The sequence below is a fragment of the Lynx rufus genome, unplaced genomic scaffold (assembly GCF_022079265.1).
Source record: "Lynx rufus isolate CCGP_SWC_20201006 ecotype Redwood Valley unplaced genomic scaffold, mLynRuf1.p SCAF_13, whole genome shotgun sequence".
Taxonomy (NCBI): Eukaryota; Metazoa; Chordata; class Mammalia; order Carnivora; family Felidae; genus Lynx; species Lynx rufus.
The window spans coordinates 39,996,237-40,020,886 of NW_025814827.1; the positions used below are offsets into that span (position 1 = coordinate 39,996,237).

Sequence of the window (24,650 nt, forward strand, 5' to 3'; positions counted from 1 at the left end):
TAAAATAATATTTCCTCTCTGGCTCTACACAATAACAACAACAACAACAAAATTAATTCATGGCTACATAAGAGAACTTGAAGAATTTAATTGTAGCTCCCGCCCTAATGCCAGTGGCCATTCTGATTTCTGGGTGTCAAATTCCCACCAATTAAATGTTTTAGCTATCACCTCTGCATACTAATGAGAAGCAGCCTACCTATAGAAAAAGGCTGAGGAAAGTAACTTCCTGATGCTAATTCTGCAAATCAGTTCCAGAACTGAAAACAGAGCAGTCCTGTCTAACATTTGAAACTGATCCAAGTATCACACAGCAATACATGCCTCCCTGACCTTACTGTTGAAAGCCTCCCAGAGGAAAGACCTCCTTGCAAGCGGGTGTGGTGATCAAAACTTTTACTGAGTAGAACCCCTTCAAATGGAAATCTTACTTACAATATCAACATTAAAAAATAATAATGATAAAATAAACAAAACATAGGAGTTAAATTGTACTGTCTGAAGACGGTAGAGGGCTTGGAGGTGAGAAGCCTTAGGGCCCAAGGTGTAAAAACCACTGACGTGGAAAACGATCTAAAGAAAGCAGACCAATTTTTAAAAATTATAATTAATGGAAAACTAAGAAACAGGAATATTTATATATTTTATCATATGTTTATGTAATTATTTATATACCAATATAATTTTATATCATATATGATATATATATTTATAAATGCATAAATGCATAAATATTATAAATATGTAAATATATAAGCCATTAAAGGCTGGTTTAGGAAAAAGACCTTTTTTAGGCGGTGATATGAATCACAAGCCTAAATTTACTTGTATTTACAAATAATAATCCCAAGTTTATCTTAAAGAAATGGTCCTTAATATTGGTGGGAGGAGAAGAGGTATAGGAAAAATTATATGTTGGGTAGTGCCATCTATTTCCAAATTGTGGACTATTCTACAATTGAAAACAACATCAACATCAAATAATAGAGAAACGATTTTTAAAAAAATTTCAGATTTAGAATATATTGGTAGAATATGAGAATGTAGAACATTCATTTAAAATACATCTAGAAACGATATGTAACAATATGGATGAGCAATGTAAGAGTAATTGATAGAGAAAAAAAGGAAAGAAAAAAAGGAGGAAACAAAATCTATGCTTGTAGGTTAAAAAAATCCCTCATTTAAAAAAAGCCATATTTTTCTCTGAAAAATACAAAGAAAATTTATCAAATTTTAACAGTTGGTATCCTTGACTGCTGAAATTATGGGTTATTTCTTTTCTTTCAATTTTCGTACATAGTTCAAATTTTCTAAAAGGATTGTGTATGATTTTCATAATTGAAATAAGTAAAATTAAATAAACCAGAAATACATAGTTTAGCCAATGTGTTTAAAAAAACGGATAAACATTTTTTTAAAAACACAGATGTTTCAAAATCTATTTCAGGGGCACCTGCCTGGCTCCGTCAGAGGAGTGTGTGACTCTTGGTCTCAGGGTTGTGAGTTCAAGCCCCATGCTGGGTGTAGAGATTACTTAAATAAATAAAAACTCTGAAACACACACACACACACACACACACACACACACACACACACACACAACACAAATCCATTGCAACACCTTTAGACCCCAAGCCTCGGGTAGCAGCAAATGCAATTTAGAATGATCTGACCAATAGATGTCACTGTTACACTGCTTTCATTGACCACATCTCATGATGCACAACCTAACTTTGGAAGGTAGGGAGACAAAACCAAAAACATTACAAATTTTCATCTCATCTCACAAAAGGTTGTAGATTTTTCATCTTTCAACTTCATTCCAAACCTCCTTTTACAATAACTGGGATGTCAAATGCTTTTCTAAAGTGGCACCCAGTGACTATGCAACTATAATTATGAAAAGCACAAGGTTCACTGGGCTTTCTCTTCTGGGCCTGAACATAATGAACTGGAAGATATCAAAAGGAATCAAGGACACGAGCTTGCCAATGGGCATTAAAATTAATGGGAAAAAAGGGAAGAGGAAGAGGAAGAGGAAGAAAGGAAGAGGGAGGGGAAGAAAGGAAGAAAGGGAGAAAAAAGAAGGAAAGAAAGAAAGAAAAGCCTTTCTTGGATTCCTAATGTTCATCCCATCTCTGAAAAGAAACTGAGAGGTAGAGAAATGTGGTGACAATCATGACAGTCTGGTCACTCTATCAGGCCATCTACAACGTGGAAGGAGCTAAAACCCAGCCTACTGCTTTGTTCACCTGTTAACGGAGCACCTGGAGAGAAAGAAAGGTTTAGAATGTGTCAGGAAGACAGGCTGCTGGCATTGCTCTGGAGATTCCAGAGCCTATCAGTTGGCTACCACATGTTCTCAACTTTTTAGAAAAATGATATTAACAGGTGGCAAGCAGCAAACAGGTACTCCCACAACAAGGCAAAGCTGATATGAGGAGAGCACTCTGAAAACATTCAGGTAGACACTAAACACAGTCACTTTTTGGTGCACAAATTTCAGACACTGAGGTATATCTGTTTTCTGCCATGGGCTGATTTTTAGATAATGACCTCCCCACAAAATGCAGCTTCAGCAGTTTTACAAACACAATTGCCATTAAACACATCTCTGTTGACCGCAAAGAATCACAGCTCAAGCACAAAGATTTCTACTTACATGGAGATCCAAGTACAGTTCGCTTTTGTTTGGCTTCTCCCTTTCCTCGTGGAGCAGAAATGGACAGGCTGGTCCTGCTCTGTAGCCCAGGAACCATGCACTTCCATCCCTGTTGGGAAGGTCTCTACTTGCTGTCTGCTCATTGAAACAGTCCCGGGGGAAGCCCTCGGAGGAGATGCCTAGACAAAACCAGAGAAGACCATCAGTGACACAGTGGCAAGAAAAACACCAAGCCAGCCATATCTGGGGTCTCGTATATGGGCCATTTCATACTACCTCCTACATTCCTTTCTAGGGTGTGTTTTTAGAGTTTGCTTTCTTCCAAAAGTGCCTGTCTCGATTACTCTTTCTGGATCACCACTAACAAAGAATTTAAAACATTTGCCCTCATACCCAATTTAAAAAGAGAAGTCTATTGGCTATTCTCTATGGTCACTATCCTTGCTTACCAATCCAGGCCATATAGATCATTCTCTTTCAGAACAGAGTTGGAGGATGAGAGGGAGGGACAGAAGTCGGATGGCCTGAGCTGTTGGTTTCACTACTAAAAGGTGTTATCTGAGCCAAGTCACTAGTCACTAGTGTGGGTGTTCTTATGGAACAGGAACTGCCCCATGTTCGCCTTTATTTCTGGGGACAGAAATATCGTGTGTGATGCATATTGGCACTTGGTCACTTGTTGAATGAGTGACACTGCATGAGTGAACTATTTGGGACTCACTTTCCTCTGCTCTGGAATGAGGGTATTAAGCTTGTTTTTACTTAAACTACGTTAGGATGGTAATAGTCAAGGATGTGCCAGGTACTGTTTTCAGTTCTGTTCTTTAACTTTTAAAGTAACTCTATAGGCAGGTAGAATTTGTGCTCGCATTTTAGACAGGGAAACTGAAGCACAAAAGAGGGTAAGCAGTTTGCTCAAGATCATAAGGTCAATAAATGGTAAAGCCAGGTATTGAACCCAGGCAGTTAAACACTAGAAGTCAGGCTCTTAATAACTAGACTATATGGCTACTGCCTGGCATTCTTGAAATGGCAATACATGTTGTACAACAAAAGGACTTCAGGGTCAAATGGTGTGAGAAAAGCTGCATGCTGTATCCCTTGGAGCCACAGTTCATGTTACCATATTAAAGACCTTGAAACACCCTTTAGTAAAAGAGCTTAGCTCTGTGTGATGGTGTTTTCCAAACTCATTTGACCACAGAATCCATTTAAAGGATACCTGTTAAGCATGTTGGAAGTCTCTAGTACTCCACTGGAACATAATTTGGAAAACACTAGATTAGATCACCTCTAAAGTCTCACACAGCTCTCAAGTTTCTAGGCCTCTCTTAATTCCTAGTGAGCAACCTTGGCAAAATATTAAGCAACTAGGCAGAAGGGTTTAGGCTCAGTGCACTAGGCAACAGAGATCACTACTGGGTATATGATGGGGTATATATTACACATAATTCTTGTAATAGTGTCTCTTTGATAGTGGCCCAAAGCCAGCCAACCACTTCTGCCATACTGAAAACCTGACGTACAAGTTACTTGAGCTGAGACTAAGTTGGCTAGCAAAAGGACTGTGGGGTAACACACTTATCCTTTACATTAAGGTACAATTTTAGAAGAAAGAAAATTTGAAAACAGCCAAGGTTTTGCTTTTTGTTTGCTTGTTCAGTTGGTTGGTTTCCAATCACACGTCAAAGGGGAAGGTGACACAGGTCACAGCGTCTCTACAGTTGCCCTCTGGCAGACTGTTGACAAAACACTTTTCTGTAGCTACCAAGAAAGTAAGAATTCAAGACCTCAGGCATCTCCTCTGCAGACACAGGGTGTCTGGAAAGGCATAACCAGGCTCTTCCTTCATTTAGAAAGAGGATCTTTTTCTTCACCCGGACTCACCCTTTCCACATGCCCCTTGCAACCTACTCTCTAGACAGGCCATCTCCTGGGCTTTTGCTTAGGGCCTCACGTGCTGCAGAGTGTCCCCACTCCTCTCAGAAGTCACAGAAAAGGGCTACTGCCTAAAAGAACCTCAGAGAGGAGCACTCTGCTAAGCACCTCCCTCCCCTTTATCCTTATAGTGACCCTGAGAGGAAGGTAGTGCTGGCTGTGCTTTACCAGATGGAGAGATTAAAGCTCCGTTTAACTTCCGTTTATAAGGCTCATCCCTCTCCTAGAATATTTCTGTTTAAACCTGGCAAGAAAGAGGAAATCAACCTCTTTAAATTTATTGGTGTACTCTGAAATGTGTTAATTACTAATCACATCCCTCTTTTAAAATCCCTCCACTTTTCATTTTTGGGGGGGCGGGGAGGATAGCTGATGACTTTGGATAAAGTTTACACAGATTAATAAAACAACATAAAACATAATACGTACATCACAAACAACATAATATGCAATATCTAAGGCAAGACAGCCACGTCATCAAAGGCACATTGTCTGGTGACTGGAAGTTCATTATTTAGGTATAAGAGAGCGATAAAGTCCCACGATAGCATGATGGACCCAGTGTCCTTGATAAAATGCAGATGCACACACAAACACACTCCCACACCCTGCAGTGGCTAACCAATGCTTCGTTAAGGTGCGCAGTGCAGCCCAATTCACTCTCTATGCAGAGGATAGACAACATCAAGTTTAGGCACAAACAATGAAAAATAATTTCGTTTTGGAGATAATTTTTAAAAAGCCAATTTTTTAATGTCTAATATCTAACCAGACAATATCCCTAAGAAGGAAATGCACAAGCTATAAAGGTGACACATAGTAATTTTGGTCAAGATCAGGACGACAGGAAAGGACCAAGGGCAGAAATAAGTAACAAAACTGTTATTCTCAAAAGTCTGACAAAATAGGTGCAAATGACAAATTCACCATTAGAAAGGACATGACAAACTTACAGAGTAAGTCTTTGAAGAGAAAGGTTTAATAATACCAACACAAGTTTTTTGAACAGTCAAAAATAAAGCACATGTCCATATTGATTGAAATTGGTAGTGGCCACATTACTCTCTTCAACTGAATAATGTAATAAAGAGAGAAAAATTACCTAAAATTAGGTAAGTATATTACGTCAAATAGTCAAATGTCATCTTATTTTATGACACAAATAGATTTTGAGGTGTTAGATGTTCATTGGACGTTTTGCAAAAAGCTTAAAACAGTCTCCTCAACTCAATTATGTCTTTCCCTTCCATGTGCATATTATAAGTCTGTGTTTTAATCAATATTTACTGGCTGTTTTGTTTCTCAAAGACATTTCAACAGCTTGATGAACCACACATGCACACAGGTTAATTCTACAGCTGACCGCTGTTAATACAACATAGAGCACAGTCACAGTACAGGAAGGGCAACTTACCTTGGGACCACTTTGAAAGTCTGTGCTTTTCCCAACCATTCAAATGATGAGCTGCACTTCCTGATGCTAACCTACAACATCAGACTGGGGTTTTGCTGTCAATTATCAACACAATAGAAGCAGACAGAAAGGAAAGGTAATATGCCATTTAAAACTGGAAGCAGTCTCCATAGCTCATCTTTCCAAAATGGAGTAAGTGTCCCTACCCGAGGTACATTGGGTTATTGTTCCCACTTCTTCAGTTCCTCCCCACATTACAATTATGCACCCAAGGCCTTTTCTGGTTGCCTTTGTAGCTCCACCCATTGGCATAGATGTTGTATATTTGCCCTGGTCCATGGATGTTGGACCTGGCCTTGTGACTTGCGTTAGCCAATTGAATGTGGGCAACGGGACAAGATGCAAATGCTGAGTCAAGGCCTTAAGAGGCATTTCATGTTCTCCCCTCTTGCTCTATATTCTGCCATCAGCATGAGATAAGCACGTGCTAGGAAGCCCAAATTAGACACACAGAGAAGACCCAGACATAGTCCTGCTGCCTGGAACCAACCCAGATCAGATCAAGTGAACTTCGGCCAACCAACTCTTAGGACGATGAATGAGAACAATAAATAGTTGCTGCGAGCCATTGAGATTTGGGGTTTATTTACTGAAATAGCTGCACAATAGACTATCATCTGTCCCCACCAGAAGCACTATATCTGTTAAAAACTTTAAACCATTTCAGCTGAGAGGGCTTAATGACTACAATATATATTTTGTAATTCCTACTAAAAACAATTATTCAATATATCAGGTTTTTAGAAAATCAAGCAACAATTCATGGCATATCCATTTCCTCATTCATACCAAGATTCACACACAAACTACATCTCATTAGAAAAATTAACCTGGGGCGCCTGGGTGGCTCTGTCAGCTAAGCATCTGACTTCAGTTCAGTTCATGATCTCATCGTTCATGAATTTGAGCCCCGCATCGGGCTCTCTACTGTCCGCTTTGGTTCCTGTCTCCCTCTCTCTCTGCCCCTCCCCAGCTTGTGCTTTCTCTCTGTCTCAAAAATAAGTTAAAAAAAAAAAACATAAAAAAAAGAAAAATTAACCTTACTTAGCTGGTATTGTCTTTAATTATCTAAAGAGTATGAATATATGTGTGTATATAATAGATATATAAATCCACTTCCAAAGAGAAGTTTGAAAACATATCATATCATCAGATCTGGACAAAAGTCCCTAAGGAACAAAATCACAGTGGCTTTCAGCCTTCCTCCTTCAATTTTCTTGTCACACTGAGCCCTCACTTGACAGCAGTGATGAAGTGGTTATATGCTTCCAAAAGGAGAAGCGGGGGAAAAAAACCTTAGCCTGAGACTCTCATGAGTTTTTGTTCCTATGCTACAGTTCCCAAGGCCATCCATCATACTTGACTTAAAATAAATTCAAAGAGGTGAAGTTTCCTCAACCATGAATATCAGAACTGATATGTAAAGGTAGACAGGTTGTCTTCCGTTATGTTATTCAAACATGTACTTACAAGCAAGAGAGACAGCAATCTAGACGTGTAGCTAATGGAAAGTGACATCGTTAAGTACTTCTAAAGAGGGTGTAGGCCTGTGTGTAATTATTCATGCCTTTATCTAGGAAGACAGAGCTTTGGCAAAAATATAGTCTCGTGGCTGGTATCTGTCAATTTGAGATCAACACTTCCCAACCCCACTGCCCCATTTTCATTTCTTATGATGTTAAATGATACAATGTCACTAAGCAGATAGGTAGCTATAATTCTGAGAGAGCACCTTATCTATCCATCCCAGCCTCTAACTCTCCTGATGAGAAGTACACGGAGGGAGAATATACGAGCAAGGGCAGACAGGTGGAGATGGAAGGTGGACAAAGGCAGGGGAAGGCTGCGGGCAGATCAGGAAGTAGGAAGGAATGGGCAGTAGGCTGTATCAATTTCAGAATCTTTGAGGAAAGCATCCATATCCATCAAACAAATGCAATGTCTGAATTTCTAAAGTTATGCTTAAATTCAAAAGAAATGAAATAGAGTTCAGAATTAGAAGGGATCTTGTATATCTCCTATCTGCTCATTTTACACTTGAGGAAACTGAAACCCAGGAAGATTGTGATCTCTCCAACATACCCACCTAGTGACAAGGCAAAGCTAAAATCCAGGTTCCAGGGAAATCTTTTATGTTATTTAGAGAAGGACGTTATTGCTGATCCACAGATTTGAATATTGGGGTTTGAGTAAGAAGTAGATATGAATGGTTTGACAGATGGTGTCAAATTCTGACTGTGACCTTTACTAACTGTTTGAACTTAGTGGCATTACTAAACCCCCTGAATCTTTACTTCCTCATTAATAAAACAAAAATAATAATAACATGCCCGATAGTGAGCTGTGTTCAAAACTGTTTTCTTCTAGGAAACTTGACCTGGGCTGGGGGTGACAGACTGATTGGGGATGCAAAAAATCCCTGCTTTAAGAAAAGAAACCTGTATTCAGAGGGTACATTAAACATCACATACTCATGTTAAGGGCTTTTTGTTTGTTTGTTTGTTTTTTGTTTTTTGTTTTGTTTTTTTTTCTGTCCAGAAAGATAAAGAAAAATTATGCTCATAAGGATTCACAGTAGCACTCCAATGCGGCAAATCCCAAATCTGCTTAAGTCCTAAAAATAGAATTCACGTCATCAAATGCGAAAGCTCCAAGTAAGTGGCTGATCATCTCCCAAAAGAGCAGCTCCTCAGGGCATTTCATAGACATCCAATGACACATCATCCCTAAAGTCAAACACATGAGCCTAGGGCCATGAATGAAACTATTTATAGGCATTGCTTTAAATCATGTAGCATTTTAAGGAGGTATATAAATATATATGCCTATGATTATTATTACACTAAATTCTATGATCTTTTCCTGCAAAGAATACCGATGTTAGATGAGAGACAAACATTGCTGAAGTCAGGAAACTCATTTGTGGCTATTATACTGAATATTTTAATACCTGAAAAACAGGGCTGTGTATTTAAAGTAGCACAAATAATGCTGAGTCACGTTGCTTTAGAACGGATAGAAGAAGGTAGGAACAGATGCTTCTAAACAAGGTTTGGTGCAGAAGAGATCAAGAAAAGATGACATTTGGAAGTTTGTAGTATTCCCGGAGACATTAAGAACCTCTGTGCATTCTCAGATAGTAAATGCTAAGGAAATTAAATGCTGGTACTTCAAATGCCTGAGTTATCAACCCATTTTGGTATGTTTGATCATAAGGAATAGACTTGCTTTTTAACAAAAACTACTATTGAAATGAAGAACGAGAATGAAATTTGAATCACATTTTTCTGTTTTATGTCACATTGTTCCAGTTATTATAAGAATGGTTACAGCAATGGGGAACCCAACTCTTGAAGAGATAGGACATAATTACTAATTGTCTTAACATCTGAGGGGCATGTAAAAAAAACAAAACAACAACTATAAAATACTAAGGCTTGGATTATAAAATATATAATGAATAATTTTTTTTTAAATCTCTTTCTAAAACGAAATCATCTCAGGAGTCACAAAACGTGAAGATACATAATAAGACTGAGACGGAAAAAAAAAAGGCACAGATGCCAAACTAAGGGTAAACATTTAAGAGATTAAGAACACAATAGGACTTTGAATGTCTTGGCAAACAAAGCAAGAATGAAAAAGCATTTGGTTATTTCACTTATATTATCAAAAGGAGAAAACATACTGATCCTTCAGGGCTGATCAAGATTTTTCTGATGCTGGGCCACCGGGGTGGCTCAGTCGGTCAAGCCTCCGACGTCGGCTCAGGTCATGATCTGAAGGTCTGTGAGTTCCGGCTCTGTGCTGACAGCTTGGAGCCTGGAGCCTGCTTCGGATTCTGTGTCTCCCTCTCTCTCTGCCCCCCCACTCACACTCTGTCTCTGTCTCTGTCTCTGTCTCTGAAAAATGAATAAACCTTAAAAAAAATTTTTTTTAATGATTTTTCTGATGTTAAATTCTGAGAGACATTGCTGCATAATAGAGGCAATTCCCACCTTAGCCTTAGCTCCATCCAGCTGTTTTGACCCACAATTGACTTCACAGAGCTAACGGCGCCAATCTAGTTGTCTACTAATAGCCTTTGTCCTTTTAACCAGAGACTTTGGAAATTATCTTGACCGATCAATGATTTGAAACTAAAGCGACGAGTTCCTCAACAGTGCTAAATAGTGGCTGCCCTGAAACAGCCAGATTCTTAAATGGCCCCCTTTTGCCAAGGTGTCTTAGGCAACTGGTTTTCTACCTCCCTTCCTCCACCAGTCCTTAGTACTAAGGAGGAGCCCTACACTGTAGCCCAATAACGTTAGCTGAGGCCTGATTTATCACTTTCTCTCCCCACAAATCTATTTTCTTAAGGGGGAGTAATGTCCTTCGTATGGGACATTTACTATGTGTCACACACTTTACATACATTACACATTATTGAGAATCTTCACAATAATCATGCAAGGTCGGTTTAAAGTAATCCCATTTTAAAGATGAGACAAGTAATGAAATAGAGAAGTTAACTTTACCGAGGGTCGTGCAGTAAGTAGGAAAATTGGGTTCTGAACCCAGAGCCTAGCATTAACCTCCTATCATAAATGACTCAAAACGAAACAAAATACAGAAAACAACTATTTTTAGGTATTTGAGAGTAAGCAGTGGAGGACTATAATCCTCGAAAGAGGTACAAGTGAAGTGAGCCTGGGAATTCCTCAGGCTTACAGTGAAAAGGTGACTGACTTCTAGACTAAAATTAATAGGGCCCAGTGACCTATGGGATATAGTCAAGCAGTCTAACATATGTAAAATTAGAAGCAGGGGTCTAGGAGAGACAGAAAATAGTTAAAGAAATACTGGCTGAAAGTTGCAAAAAATTTGATAAAAAGTACAAACTTTTAAGGAGAATACACATAAAGAAAACCATAATAAGTGACATTGCTGAAAACCACTGATAAAAGAATATTATAAAAGCAGTCAGAGCAAATAAGAATATTATATAGAAAACCAAAGGAAAGAATAATTAAAGACTTCTTGTCTGAACATGATGCCAGAAGACAATGGAATGACAACTTTAAGGTCCTGAAAGATAAGAGACTTAAAAAGTCAACTTAGAATTTGACATCCAGAGAAAATATCTTCCAAAATGAAAGGAAAATAAAGACTTTTTCAGACAATTAAAAGCTACACAATTCATTTTCAACTGACTTAGGCCACAAGTAGTGTTAATATTTTCCCGGCAAAGGAAAAAAATCAGAAGAAAATTTGGAAAACACCAAAAATGATAAACATATAAGTTAATACACAACACGGTTTTCTCATTATTGAAGTTGTTTAAAAATATAATTAACTGAAGTAAAAAAAGTATATTGTGTGGTTTATAACATACGTAGATACGAGATGCTGACAATAATAGCACAACGTCAAAGAAGGAGAAATGGAAACATTTTGTTGTAAGAAGTCAGTCATCTATGTGAAGCAGTATAATTTAAAATAGATTGTGATAAATTAAAGTTGTATATTATAAATTGTAGAATTACCAGTTTTTAAAAATGGTATCTCCAACAGTAGATATGATATGGAATCCTAGAAAGTACTCGATCCAAAAGAAGATAGAAAATTACGTAAAATGGAACAAAAAACAAATGGAAGTTAGATTAAAACTCAATTATATTGGTAGTTACATTAAATGTAAATCACCTCGGGTGCCTGGGTGGCTCAGTGGATTAAGCAACTGACTTCGGCTCAAGTAAGATCTCAAGGTTCTGGAGTCCAAGCCCTGCCTCAGGCTCTGTGCTGACAGCTCAGAGCCTGGAGCCTGCTTCAGATTCCGTGTCTCCCTCTCTCTCTGCCCCTCCCCTGCTCTTTCTCTGTCTCTCAAAAGTTAATAAACGTTAAAAAAAATTTTTTTTAATGTAAATCACCTAAAAACTCCAATTTAAAGTCAGAGTTTATCAGACTGGGTAAAAAAGTAAGAATCAACTATATGCTATCTACAAGAAACTCATTTTAAATATAAAAGTACAAATAGGTTAACAGTAGAAGGATAGAAAAAGGTATACATACAAACATTAATCACAGAAAGCTTGAGTGGCTATACTAATATCAGACAAAAATAACCTTTGAAATGAGTTATGTTACCAGGGATAAAGAAAGAAGTTTCATAATGATAAAGGAGTACTTTATTAGAAAGAAATAGCAGTCTTAAATTTGTTTGGTAACAAGTTGGTAACAGAACTTCAAAATACATAAGCAAAACTATCAGAACTATCAGTTCTGATAGTTTTGTGTGTATATATGTGTGTGTGTGTGTCTGTATCACACACAATTATACTTGGGGGGTTCTCTTTTTTAAGTTTATTTATTTTTTTTAATTTTTGTTTTTAACATTTATTTATTTTTGAGACAGAGAAAGACAGAGCATGAACGGGGGAGGGTCAGAGAGAGGGAGACACAGAATTTGAAACAGGCTCCAGGCTCTGAGCTGTCAGCTAAGAGCCTGATGCAGGGCTCGAACTCACGAACTGTGAGATCATGACCTGAGGCGAAGTCAGACGCCTAACTGACTGACCACCCAGGCGCCCCTTTATTTCTTTATTTTGAGAGAGAGAGAGAGAGAGAGAGGGAAAGAGAGAGAGAGAGAGAGAACAAGTTGGGGAGGGGCATAGAGAGATGGGCAGAGGATCTGCAGCAGGCTCTGCACTGACAGCAGAGAGTCCAATGTGGGGCTCAAACTCATGGACCATATCATGACCTGAGCCAGAGTCAGACACTTAATTGACTAAGCCATCCAGGCACCCCATATTTGGAGATTTCAATACTTTTGTCTTCATAGTTAATAGAACAGGCTGAGAGAAAATCAGTAGGAATATAGAAGAACTAAACATTATTACCAATTTTACCTAATTGATATTTATGAGATACACTATCTAATAACTACAGAATATATATTCTTTTCAAGTGCATATGGAATTTATCAAAATTGTCCACATACTGGGCCAAAGAAGAAGTCTTAATAAATCTGAAAATAAATTTTATGATCAATATCATAAAAAATATGTTTGCTAATACATGGAATTAAATTCTGATACCGGTAACAGAAAACTATCCAGAAAATCCCAAATATTTGGAAATTAGACTCCATACTTCAAAAATTACTTTATAGTTTACAGAAGAATCATAAGGGAAATTAGAAAATCTTTGAGATGTAGCTAAAGCAGTGATCAGAGGAAAACTTATAGCCTTACTTAACACTGAGTGATGGCTCTTCTTCCATACTAGTCAACATCTTATTTATTTCCTGGACTAGGGGATATCAGGCACAGTTGATGTATGGTCAACTCACAGAAAACAGAGGACTCAGTAACCATCTTCTTCTTGAATGCTAAATGCTGAAGTCTTAGCCTTTGTTGCCCCATTAGGCTTCCAGAACACTTTTAGTCTCTATGGTAGACAGGTACTGGAACATTATTTTGGAAGAAATAAGACTAGCTCTAGAGAAAGAACCTGGAGATATTGACACTGCCTTCAGTTCCTCCATAAACTGCTGTCCCAGATCACTCTACAGTGAATATCAAATGCAATAAATACCCTTTCACAGGCACTCAGAGCTTCCAGTCAGATTTTTAGTCCCCAGACCTTAAACATGTACAGACAACCAGTGATCACAAGACAGCTGAGTAGAACATCTAACACAAAAAGCAAGAAAGCAGAGAGCCAAAGACGAAAGGGGTTGTGTCACTCCATACCTACTGTATCAAGATTTTGGTGCTGGCTACTATCTTCGGTAACCACATCTCTTGCTACATAACCCTCTTCCATGCTCCAATCCTTACTAGCTTCCTGTAATACTGTCCCGCCCTTTCCCTCTTCTGGCCTAGGGCTAGTAATGGCTTTTTGCTCTTGCTAGTTTCTGGGAACCTCTCAAACCCAAGCTGGCTTTCTTAATTGGTCTGGACATAATCTCTTCATTAAGTTATTTTCAGTTCTGTAATCCCTTTTGAATATACCATCTATTTTCTCCCAGGACTCTGACTGATAGAGTAATTGGTATCAGGAATGGTGTTTATTTCCTATCCTGTAGCATGTCTGTGTATTACTAAAGCATCTAGGGTGCTTGCTACCTGATGCTCACCATACCCAGTTAGAATAACAGCAGCAATATAATGGGCCAGTGTAACATTTTGAGAGAAATCAAAACGATCAGACTCTTTTCAGATTATATTACAATAGAGAAAAGGTAAATTGTCATTGCCCTAAAGACAATAATGGTATACTGCTGTCCCTTGCAGATGAAGATGAATTGATTGGCATGAAAATAAAGCACTTTCTAAATCAATAAACGCATATTAGCTACCAGAGGCTATGTTGATATATTCAGTAAGTATACCATATCTGAAACAGCGCTTGCAAATTGCTTCCCATGTAATTACATTTACAAGAATCCAGTCGTTCTCTAAAAGCCATCTGTTTTCTCACTAGCCAAAAGAGAATTTAAATGGGAGTATGGTATAAATCAGCATCCCTGCATCTTTCAAATCTTTGATGGTGGCACAAATCTCTGCAATTACCCCGAGTATCACAGTGTATGCTTTCAACTAGTAGGAAGAATATGGTGCCATTCCTCTCAGAACATATAGGTCTGGGAACCAAAGGTAAACTAGCCCTCACACTATTAAACTTAATAAATCACTTGCATAATTTTTGCTTCCTATCCTTGCAACCTTGGGCTTACTGGGTTTGAATCTTAGCACCCTAAGGAGAAATGCTTCTACTAGAAAACATGGTCATGGTTTCATTAGGAAGCTAAGAGTGCAACTTGCACATTTTTAGGCTCTCATGCATTAGAGATACATGTATTTGATTTCAGTGCCTTACAAAATGAGTGTCTTTCATAGAATATGGTTGAACTAGATCTAGAGTATTAAGCTTCCATAGTCAAAAAACAAAACAAAACAGTAGTAAATCTAAAGCTATATACTTTGAAAAACATTATAGAACAAAGAGTATAGAATGAATGTCCTCATATTAATATTAAAAGGATAGAAAGAAGCTACTATGAAACAAATACTCTCCAGGATTCCTGGTAAAAGAGTAAATTGGAATATACCCTTGCAGAACTATTTGGGAATATATATCTGAAATAGGGGTTGACAGTTACAGCCCAATGGCTGAAAACAGTACACAGGCTATTTTTGCATAGCCTCTGAGCTAAGAATGGTTTTTGCAGTTTTTCATTTTTAAAGTTTATTTTTTATTTTTATTATTTATTTTTGAGAAAGTGAGCGTGTGAGCCAGGGAAGGGCAGAGAGAGAGAGAGAGGAAATCTCAGGCAGGTTCTGTGCTGTCAACTCAGAGCATGACATGGGGCTCAGACTCATGAAAGTGTGAGATCATGACCTGAGCAGAAATCAAGAGTTGGGTACTTAACTGACGGAGCCACCCAGGTGCCCCTGCATTTTTCATTTTCAAAAAGCGGAAGGATAAAGGGGAGGGGTAAAGAGTGAGAGTGGGAGAGGAGGAGGAAGAAAAGCAGCAGCAGACCCATTATGGCCTGCAAAGTCAAAAATACTTACTATTGGGCTCTTTACACAAGAAGTTTGGGGGCGCCTAGGTGGCTCGGCTGGTATGTCTCACTCCTGATTTCGGCTGAGATTGTGGTCTCATGGTGATGATGTGGAGCCCTGCATGGAGCCCCACATCTTGCTCCGTGCTGAGCTTGGAGCCTGCTTGAGATTCTCTCTCTCTCTCCTCTCTGTCCCTAACCCGCTCACTTTCTCTCCAAAAAAATTTAACTAAAAAAAGAAGTTGCTTTCTAACCTTCTAAAAGGTTACACATGTTCCTATCCTTTAACCGATGAAAACTGGCTTGTGTGCATCTATCCTAGAATAATCATTTTGTTATTCAAGATCTACTATAAAGAGATATTATAAGATGTCCATCAGGAGGCGCCTGGGTGGCTCAGTCGGTTAAGCGTCCGACATCAGCTCAGGTCATGATCTCCCAGTCCGTGAGTTCAAGCTCCGTGTCAGGCTCTGTGCTGACAGCTCAGAGCCTGGAGCCTGCTTCAAATTCTGTGTCTCCCTCTCTCTCTGTCCCTCCCCTGCTTATGCTCTGTCTGTGTCTCAAAAATAAATAAAAACATTAAAAAAATAATAAGATGTCCATAAAAGTATGATTTATGAAAATGTGAGAAACTAAATGCCATAAGCACCATATAGACCCTTGCTCTTAAAATTATTCCTCTTGGTTCGGTGCTGAATTAGACACTGTGGACGGCCAAAAGGAAAAACAGCAAAGAATTCCATTTCTCCAAAGGGTTTCCTTTCAAGTTCAATGGATGGTTCACATTCTGTTGTATTCATTTGGAAATATTTTTGTTGTTTCTCATTCACCCTTCAAAGTATAATATGCCCCCAAACAAAACAAAACAAAACAAAACAAAACAAAACAAAACAAAACAACAACAAAACCCCTAAGCCACCAAAATGAGTTTCATGGTTTCATATAGAAGATGAGAAAAGTCAGGATCTTTTCAGAATGTTTTGTTCAGCTAATTACAGTATAATCCTTTATGTTGTGAATCTATATGGTCAAACATAAAATTAACCCTAATCATGTTCAATCATTGTTTTCAGCATTTTATCACTATCTGGAAATTGCCTTTTTCCTGAGGGGATTGCTATTAGCTCAAATGTGATTTTACTATGTCCTGGGGCTATTGTCTTACCAGAAAAACACAGCTCTGATTTAAAATGCATGTCAGTAGAAAAATCAATTTACTAAAAGAAAAGTAACTTCATAAGCAAATCTTTCAGGAAAGCAACTGATCCATAAAGTGAGCTAAATCTATACTAAGAATAGACCTGAATTCATTATATATTTTTCAGTCAAAAAGAACTTATCACTATATTCGAGTTCATTTCTCTGGAATGATTCCACCAAACAAATAATAGAATAGGAATTTTTGAGTCTACCGTTGCTGAAAAATTATAAATAAGAACAAGAGTGTCAGGAATGACTTCTGAAAGAGCAAAGAAGACTGGCTGAATTGTATCCCACGGATAGGTATTTCAGGAGTAAGAGTTTTACTGTGGGTTTACATTTTGTTTATATACACAGAAGTGGACTTCCTTGCCAAATTTTCACAATTTGTCACTTAAAATAGTAGTATGATCCACTGCAGTGAGTTGTTGCTAATGAATGGAAGCACCAAATAATTTCTTTTCTCTTCCTTTATTTGAAATGACAGTTCTATCTATTAATGAGAAGGATGTAGAGGGAAAGCCACAACAACCACCCTAGTACAAGGTTAGGGGGAAATGACATACCAGAGGATTCAACACAATTAAAACAGGAGTTATACCCAAGGTGGCTCCAACCATTGAGAATGAAGGGAAATGAAAATACATTTACTAGGGAAACTGGTAATATGTATCAATTTATTCCTGCAGCAATGAAATCCAGCTAATTTGATCCTAAAATAATTTTGTGATTGGCGATGGAATCAAGGATAGTCTGAATTAACTGAGAAGAGAAAATAATAAAGGAGAAAAAGACAATTTGATGTAAATTAGTAAAGATGCTACCTTGTTGAAGGGATATGATGTTGTTTTCTTCATAGAAATTAAAAAAACAATTTATATTGTTAAAACATTGTTAATTTGAATCTTACTATTTGCACCATTAAAAGAAAAAGCAAGAAGAATGTTGAAATCTCATTGTGATGGCTTCCATGGCGAGCAGAAGGTAGACTGACCCTCCTCAAGGGTTCTCAAAGATGGTGGGGCTGTCCTGGGAGATGGCATTTTGTAAGCTCCTAGACAGTCTCAAACAGGAAGCACATGCTCTGACCTGAGGACCAATAAATGACGGTATCTTTTTCACTTCCTGGATACAAAGGACCAAAAATTGAGGTGCTAACATTAGATATTTTTATTCTGGTTCTACCAATTCTAGGCCAGATGCTGTAGATGCTCTGGATGCTCAGGATGTGCTCCCATTGGGCAGGCGTGGGAGGCAGGGGTCCCCTCCAGAATTAGAGACTTTCTCTGGGTCATTTTGAGCTCTTCCTGCCAGAAAGAGGCAAAAAAAAAAAAGGGGGGGGGGGAGGGGAGAACGTGGGGTTATAATTAATAGGTAACATGATTTATCCTATTAAAGGGAAACTGAATCACTGGGGATTCGGTCAGATATGAGAGGAGTCTGAAGGTTAGCAGGTTAGCAGAAGACTCTCATAATGTTATCTATTCTGGACTTTCTTGGGGACCCCACTCCCCCAAGAAAAATTCAAAGCGGCTGAAATGCTGGCTAAAGTCAAGAATGACTTGAAAGGAGTAATGAATGGGGGAAAGACAGTACAGTTTATGGCCCTGCAATTAGGTGGATAAACAGGGAATCTTGACTAAATTTGCATTTTCTTACATAATATTGGGATACCTAGAGACTGACAATTACGTCCTGTTTTCTCTTTCAATAAATACTATTTACTTTCTCTTCTTTTTCTTCCAGAGTCCATTAATTTACATCAGTGCTTAACAAACATAAAAAGGCTAAGCAATGAGAATACCACAAATTTAATTTGGCCTTGCCTCTATGGCTTAACACAAAAAGGTGGGGGACAGCTTTGTTTAACACGTACTCAGTTTTAGAAAAATTTCTAAATCCCATTGTATGAATCTATTAGCCTTGAAAGAAATCTAAAATCCTATGGAAGCATCTCCAAATCTTCAAATCCAGGGGCTAAGTCTCAATCCTCGTTCCATGGAACCTCTCGGTAGCATCAGTCAGAGTTGAACACACTTTTATTTTCCTTGAGATTCCTTTCTAGAAACCACATCCTCAACACTCTGGAAGTTTTCCTCCTAGTTCACTGTTCACTCCTTGGTCACCCTGCAGGCTCCTTGGTCTCCCTACTTCTAAATCAGGGTTCTTAATCTTAGTACTGCTTACACAGGGGGAGGTGGGTGCTGGGGGGGAGGGGGTGGTGCTAGATGATTCTTTGTTGTGGAAAGTGCATTGTAGGGTGTTTAGCAGCATCTCTGGCCTCTATGCACTACTTACCGGGAACACCTCTTCTTCCTCGCCAGACAGTTGTGACAATTAAAAATGTCTCCAGATATTGCCAAGTGTTACCTAGCAGAGAACCATGGCTCTAAATGCTTCGGTCCTCCCCCCAGATCTGCCCTGGGCCGCTTTCTCTTCTCCATCTTTACTCACTTCCTTGGTCACCTCATTCAATCTCAAAGTTTTAAATACCATCTAAATTCTAGTGACTTCCACGTTTATACCTCCACCCGGACTTCTCTCCAGTCTCATGCAGGCACTGACTGCTCACTGCATGGCTGTCATGCCTCCCAAACTCTTGGTTTTCCTCCTAACTTTACATCCTCAACCTTCCATCAATTTTCACTCTGTTTCTAAGATTTAAAACGTGCTTCATCGTTGGGTCCTCTCTTTCTCCTGCATTCCACATACATTTTATCATTAAGATGATTTTGCTCTACCACCAAATAGTATCCCAAACCTGACCACTTGGCATATTGCTAACACCCTGTCTAAGCCACCATCTACTCTGATCTGACCAACTGAAATAATATCTTTCAGCTCTTCTCCCTTCTTCCATGCCTATCCCCTATAATGTTCTCCAAAAGCATCCATGGGATCTTGTAAAAATCTCACACCATTCCTCAGATCAAAACCCTGCAATGGCTTTCTATCCTAGTTAAAAAAAATAAATACATAAAATAAAATAAAATTAAAAAAAAAAGGCAATTCCTGGCCTTAAAGAACCTCACCTAAACTGACCCTGTCTACCTCCTTCTCTCCATCTCCTACTCTCTCCCTTACTAACTTCATGCATTCCTGCCACCTCAACTTTCTTGCTGTTCTATGTGCAAAACAACTTCACTCCTTCCTCTGGCATTTACATTGGTGTTTGCTCTATTGGAATTCTGTCTCTCCGATCATCACATGGCTGATTTCTTCATATCACTCAGGTTTCTGCTAAAATATCCTTTCAGCCAAGAAGTCTTCTCTTGGCTGCCCCTCTTCCCACATTTCCCTCTGAAGTATTTTATCTGTAATACTAACCTGGAACTATGTAAATTACTTAGTCTCAGACGAAGTTAGGTTTAAATAGATATAAATTAGGTTCCAGCTTGGATGCTATGTTACCGGGATTGAATGGTTAGAACGCAGCATTGGCAAGAATTCTGAAGCCATGTTCAGGCTCAGTGGGAAAGAGTCTTATGATTGATTCGCAATGCCTTTGCTGACACAGGAGGGAGGAGTGGCAGGGTGTGTGACATGTTTTTGCCATCCTGTAACTAAGCCCTCTGATTCTTCTTTTGTCTGCTCATTCTTTGGCAGTTCTTAGTCACTGGCACCTTCATCAATGTAACAAGAAAACAGAAGAGATATGAAACTCAATCAGATAACTAAACAGTCGCTGCTTTTGCAGAAGTTTTGGTGGAGGGGAGGAAACCACATAAGGCTAAAAGATATGCTGAAACACTCAGTAAGTATGAATCAGCTATGTATCTCTTAACTCCCACAAGTAGAGAAAGGAGATAATGGCATACAAGAGAGAAGGAGATGACTTCAAAGGCCTTTTTATAAGAGAGTGAGATTATCTTTCTTACCTTGCCCTTCAAGAAAAGATATATTGAGTGATGAAATTATGAGATTACCTCTTGGAAGACACTTGAGTCTTTGTCATTAATAAAACATTGCTTTTATTCTCTAATTCCCTAACTCTGCTATTGAATGATTAAGCAAGGACAGGCCTAGAGACACTAAAGGTAGAAAAAGAAGAAAAAAAGGCGAAAGGATAAAAAAGGTCATATATAACAAAAACTTCCCAACCATCCAAATTCCTCTCCCCACTCTTAAGAAAGGTCAACTGATAGCCCTTGGCTCCTGACATGTAACTATATCCTCCTCCTCTTTTGATGTTCTCACTGAGAGGTATTTAACTGCCCTTTCCTTGATTCATTAGATGGTCACTTCAAAGAGACTCCAAAGAAGCAGCATTTGCCCAAACAACTCCCCTGTCTTAGTAAATCCAGACAAAACCCAAAACGCAATTCATCCTAAATTTCACACATTATTGTCTCTGGCCCCTGTCAGTGACCTCAGCCTACAATATTGATTACCACTCTGCCTCCCAATACGAATCCTTCAGACAATCAATCTTTTCCCAGAAAAGGGAAAGAGTTATCCAGTCTAATGCACCAAGACCTATAATTAACCCAAGAAGAAACCAAACAATCTAGCAAACTTGTCATAACTTGAAATCATTTGCAATCCATTCCTTACCCCCAAGTCAAGAAGGGAAAGATCCATAGTCAGTCTAGAGTATGCTTCAAGGCCTTATTCAAGATAAAGATGGGTACTCGATTTGGTAGCAAATGTACTAAAATATTTGTTAATGTCTCTGATTATTCTAGTCAGGCTTGTGACCCCATCAAATCAGAAAGATTAAACCTTGAAAATACGTAACCTATCACGTTCCCTAAGTTAGCTACAGCACTTCACGTGGTACCTGGACATAGCAAGTTCCCACTGAATATTTGCTGAATAAATAAATTAATAAATAAATAAAATCAGTGCATGGATACTCTGTCGATAGGAGATGAGAAAAATTTAGAGGAACAACTTCATATTAAAATATAGAGAGTAGTCATACTTTTGACACTGTAATTGTTCTCCTAGGAATCCACTGCCAAATAATTCTTTAAAACTGCAAACATACTATTATGCAAAAATGTTTGTTACATTATTAAAACACTGAACAATTATAAATAAGCCAAATGTCCAAAATTAGGTAAATGATAGTGAATGGATGGCCCGTTCTTTGGACAGAATAGTTCATAATAATTAAAATAATTTTATAAAATATTTAAAAATATGGGGAAAGATTTATACCTGTTAAGCCAAATATTATGTATTCTCATGAGTATACAAAGTTTATTTAGGCAAGGTAAAAAAATTAGACAGAAATGTATATTTTAACAGTAATTTTTCTTTTTTTTTTTTTAATTTTTTTTTTCAACGATTATTTATTTTTGGGACAGAGAGAGACAGAGCATGAACGGGGGAGGGGCAGAGAGAGAGGGAGACACAGAATCGGAAACAGGCTCCAGGCTCTGAGCCATCAGGCCAGAGCCTGACGCGGGGCTCGAACCCACGGACCGTGAGATCGTGACCTGGCTGAAGTCGGACACTTAACCGACTGCGCCACCCAGGCGCCCCTTTAACAGTAATTTTTCTGTGTGCCATGATGATGGAAGGTTTTTTTTTTCCTATACTTATAAATCTCTCCCTATTTTTCTATAATGGCCATAGAATACTGTTTAATTAAAAAAAGTAAAATTCTTTATTGATAGAACAGAAATATCACTTTCTGAGAAGAGTTATTCCGTCACACACTCCAAAAAACATCATTAGGGATGCCTGTTGGCTCAATCAGTTAAGCATCTGACTTCGGCTCAGGTCATGATCTCACGGTTACTGAGTTCGAGCCCCGTGTCAGACTCTGTGCTGACAGCTCAGAGCCTGGAGCTTCAAATTCTGTATCTCTCTCTCTTTGTCCTCCCTGCTCACACTCTGTCTCTCTCTCAAAAATAAACATTAAAGGGGCGCCTGGGTGGCTCAGTTGGTTGAGTGGCCGACTGCGGCTCCGGTCATGATCTCGCGGTCTGTGAGTTCAAGCCCCGCATCGGGCTCTGTGCTGACAGCTCAGAGCCTGGAGCCTGTTTCAGACTCTGTGTCTCCCTCTCTCTGACCCTCCCCCGTTCATGCTCTGTCTCTCTCTGTCTCAAAAATAAATAAACGCTAAAAAAAAATAAAAAAAATAAATAAAGAAACATTAAAAAATCATTAAGATATGCACCCATAGCCCCTCACACTTCTCTTCTCTCCTTTTTTTTTTTTTGTAAGTTTATTTATTTATTTTTGAGACAGAGAGAGAGAGAGAGAGAACACGAACAAGCTGGGGAGGGGCAGAGAGAGAGGGAGAAGACAGAGGATCTGAGGCAGGCTCCAGGCTCTGAGCTGTCAGAGCAGAGCATGACACGGGGCTCAAACCCAAGAACCATGAGATCAAGACCTGAGTTGAAACCAGACGCCCAACCGAGCCACCCAGGCACCCCACTTCTCTTCTCTTTTTTATTTTAATGGTTAATTATATTCAGAATAGATTTTTATAAGTGCAAATCAAGGCATTCTAATGACTAACACATCTTTTATTTTAAAATTATTAAATCTCAATTAAAATCCTTCTGGTATTCCTTCAGCCATTTTCTATTTGTAATCAGTGAAGATAGAGACAACTTGTCACTATTTCTGATCAACTAAAATTTTCTATATTAAAATAACTTTTAATGCCTCGGGCATACAGTATATTTTTATCAACCTTAATGAAGTTCTAGAGACAGCTCCTCTACATTTTCTTATAGTTGTCTTTGTATAGCACCTAAGATAATAATTATTTAGAGTAAATGAGATATACATGTAAATAAGTACTAGGTAATTATAAACGGCTATCAAATGTTAGTTTTAAACTTTTTTATGGTATGCCATTTCTTACTTTATATTTATTTCTGATGGCATATTTCCCTTCCATTCTATGAACTGTTTCATTTATTTTTTAAAGAATTTTTTAACGTTTATTTATTTTTGAGAGAGAGAGACAGAGTATGAGCAGGGGAGTGGCAGAGAGAGAGGGAGGCACAGAATCCAAAGCAAGCTCCAGGCTCTGAGCTGTCAGAACAGAGCCCGATGCAAGACTTGAACTCACAAACCGTGAGATCATGACCTGAGCTGTAGTCAGAAGCTTAACCAACTGAGCCACCCAGGTGCCCCAGAACTGTTTCATTTCTGTGTTTTCCATGGTGCTTTGCATATGTCCTCTATAAATTACACTGTTTGTTGTTTTTTTTTTTAATGTATGTTGTAAAATGTTTTCAATCTTACACAGGTCATTTAAAATATGAAAACAAGGGCGCCTGGGTGGCGCAGTCGGTTAAGCGTCCGACTTCAGCCAGGTCACGATCTCGCGGTCCGTGAGTTCGAGCCCCGCGTCGGGCTCTGGGCTGATGGCTCAGAGCCTGGAGCCTGTTTCCGATTCTGTGTCTCCCTCTCTCTCTGCCCCTCCCCCATTCATGCTCTGTCTCTCTCTGTCCAAAAAATAAATAAACGTTGAAAAAAAAATTTTAAATATGAAAACAATTTTAAAGAACTTTGTGAAATGCAAACCAAAACCACAATGAAATACCACTTAATATCTACTAAGATGGCTAAAGTCCAAAAGGCAGATAATACAAATGTTGGCAAGGATGTGAAGAAACTGGAACTCTCATACATTGCTGGTGGGGATGTAAAATGGTACAACAGCTTTGGAAAACAATCTGGTACATTTTCTCAAAAGGTTAACTACAGAATTACAATATGACCCAGCAGATCCACTTTAGGTTTATATTCAAGAGGAATGAAAACATATGTGCAGCCAAAAACTTGTACATAATGTTCATAGCAGAATTATTAATAATAGTCAAAAGGTAGAAACAACCCAAATGTCCATCTAC

The 24,650-nt window shown here is 38.5% G+C and overlaps 1 protein-coding gene across 2 annotated transcripts in view; it reads right to left on the bottom strand.

Annotated features, from left to right (window-relative positions):
• The window catches only part of FMN1 (formin 1), a 391,346-nt gene that overhangs the window by 306,777 nt on the left and 59,919 nt on the right, over positions 1-24,650 (bottom strand). The window contains exon 2 of one of the 2 annotated variants that reach the window (XM_047075352.1): positions 2,666-2,844. The exons of the other annotated variant lie outside the window; for it this stretch is intronic. Within the exon in view, the coding sequence (XP_046931308.1) occupies positions 2,666-2,844 (179 nt within the window). The remainder of the gene's footprint in view (positions 1-2,665; positions 2,845-24,650) is intronic. 2 annotated transcript variants of the gene reach the window in all.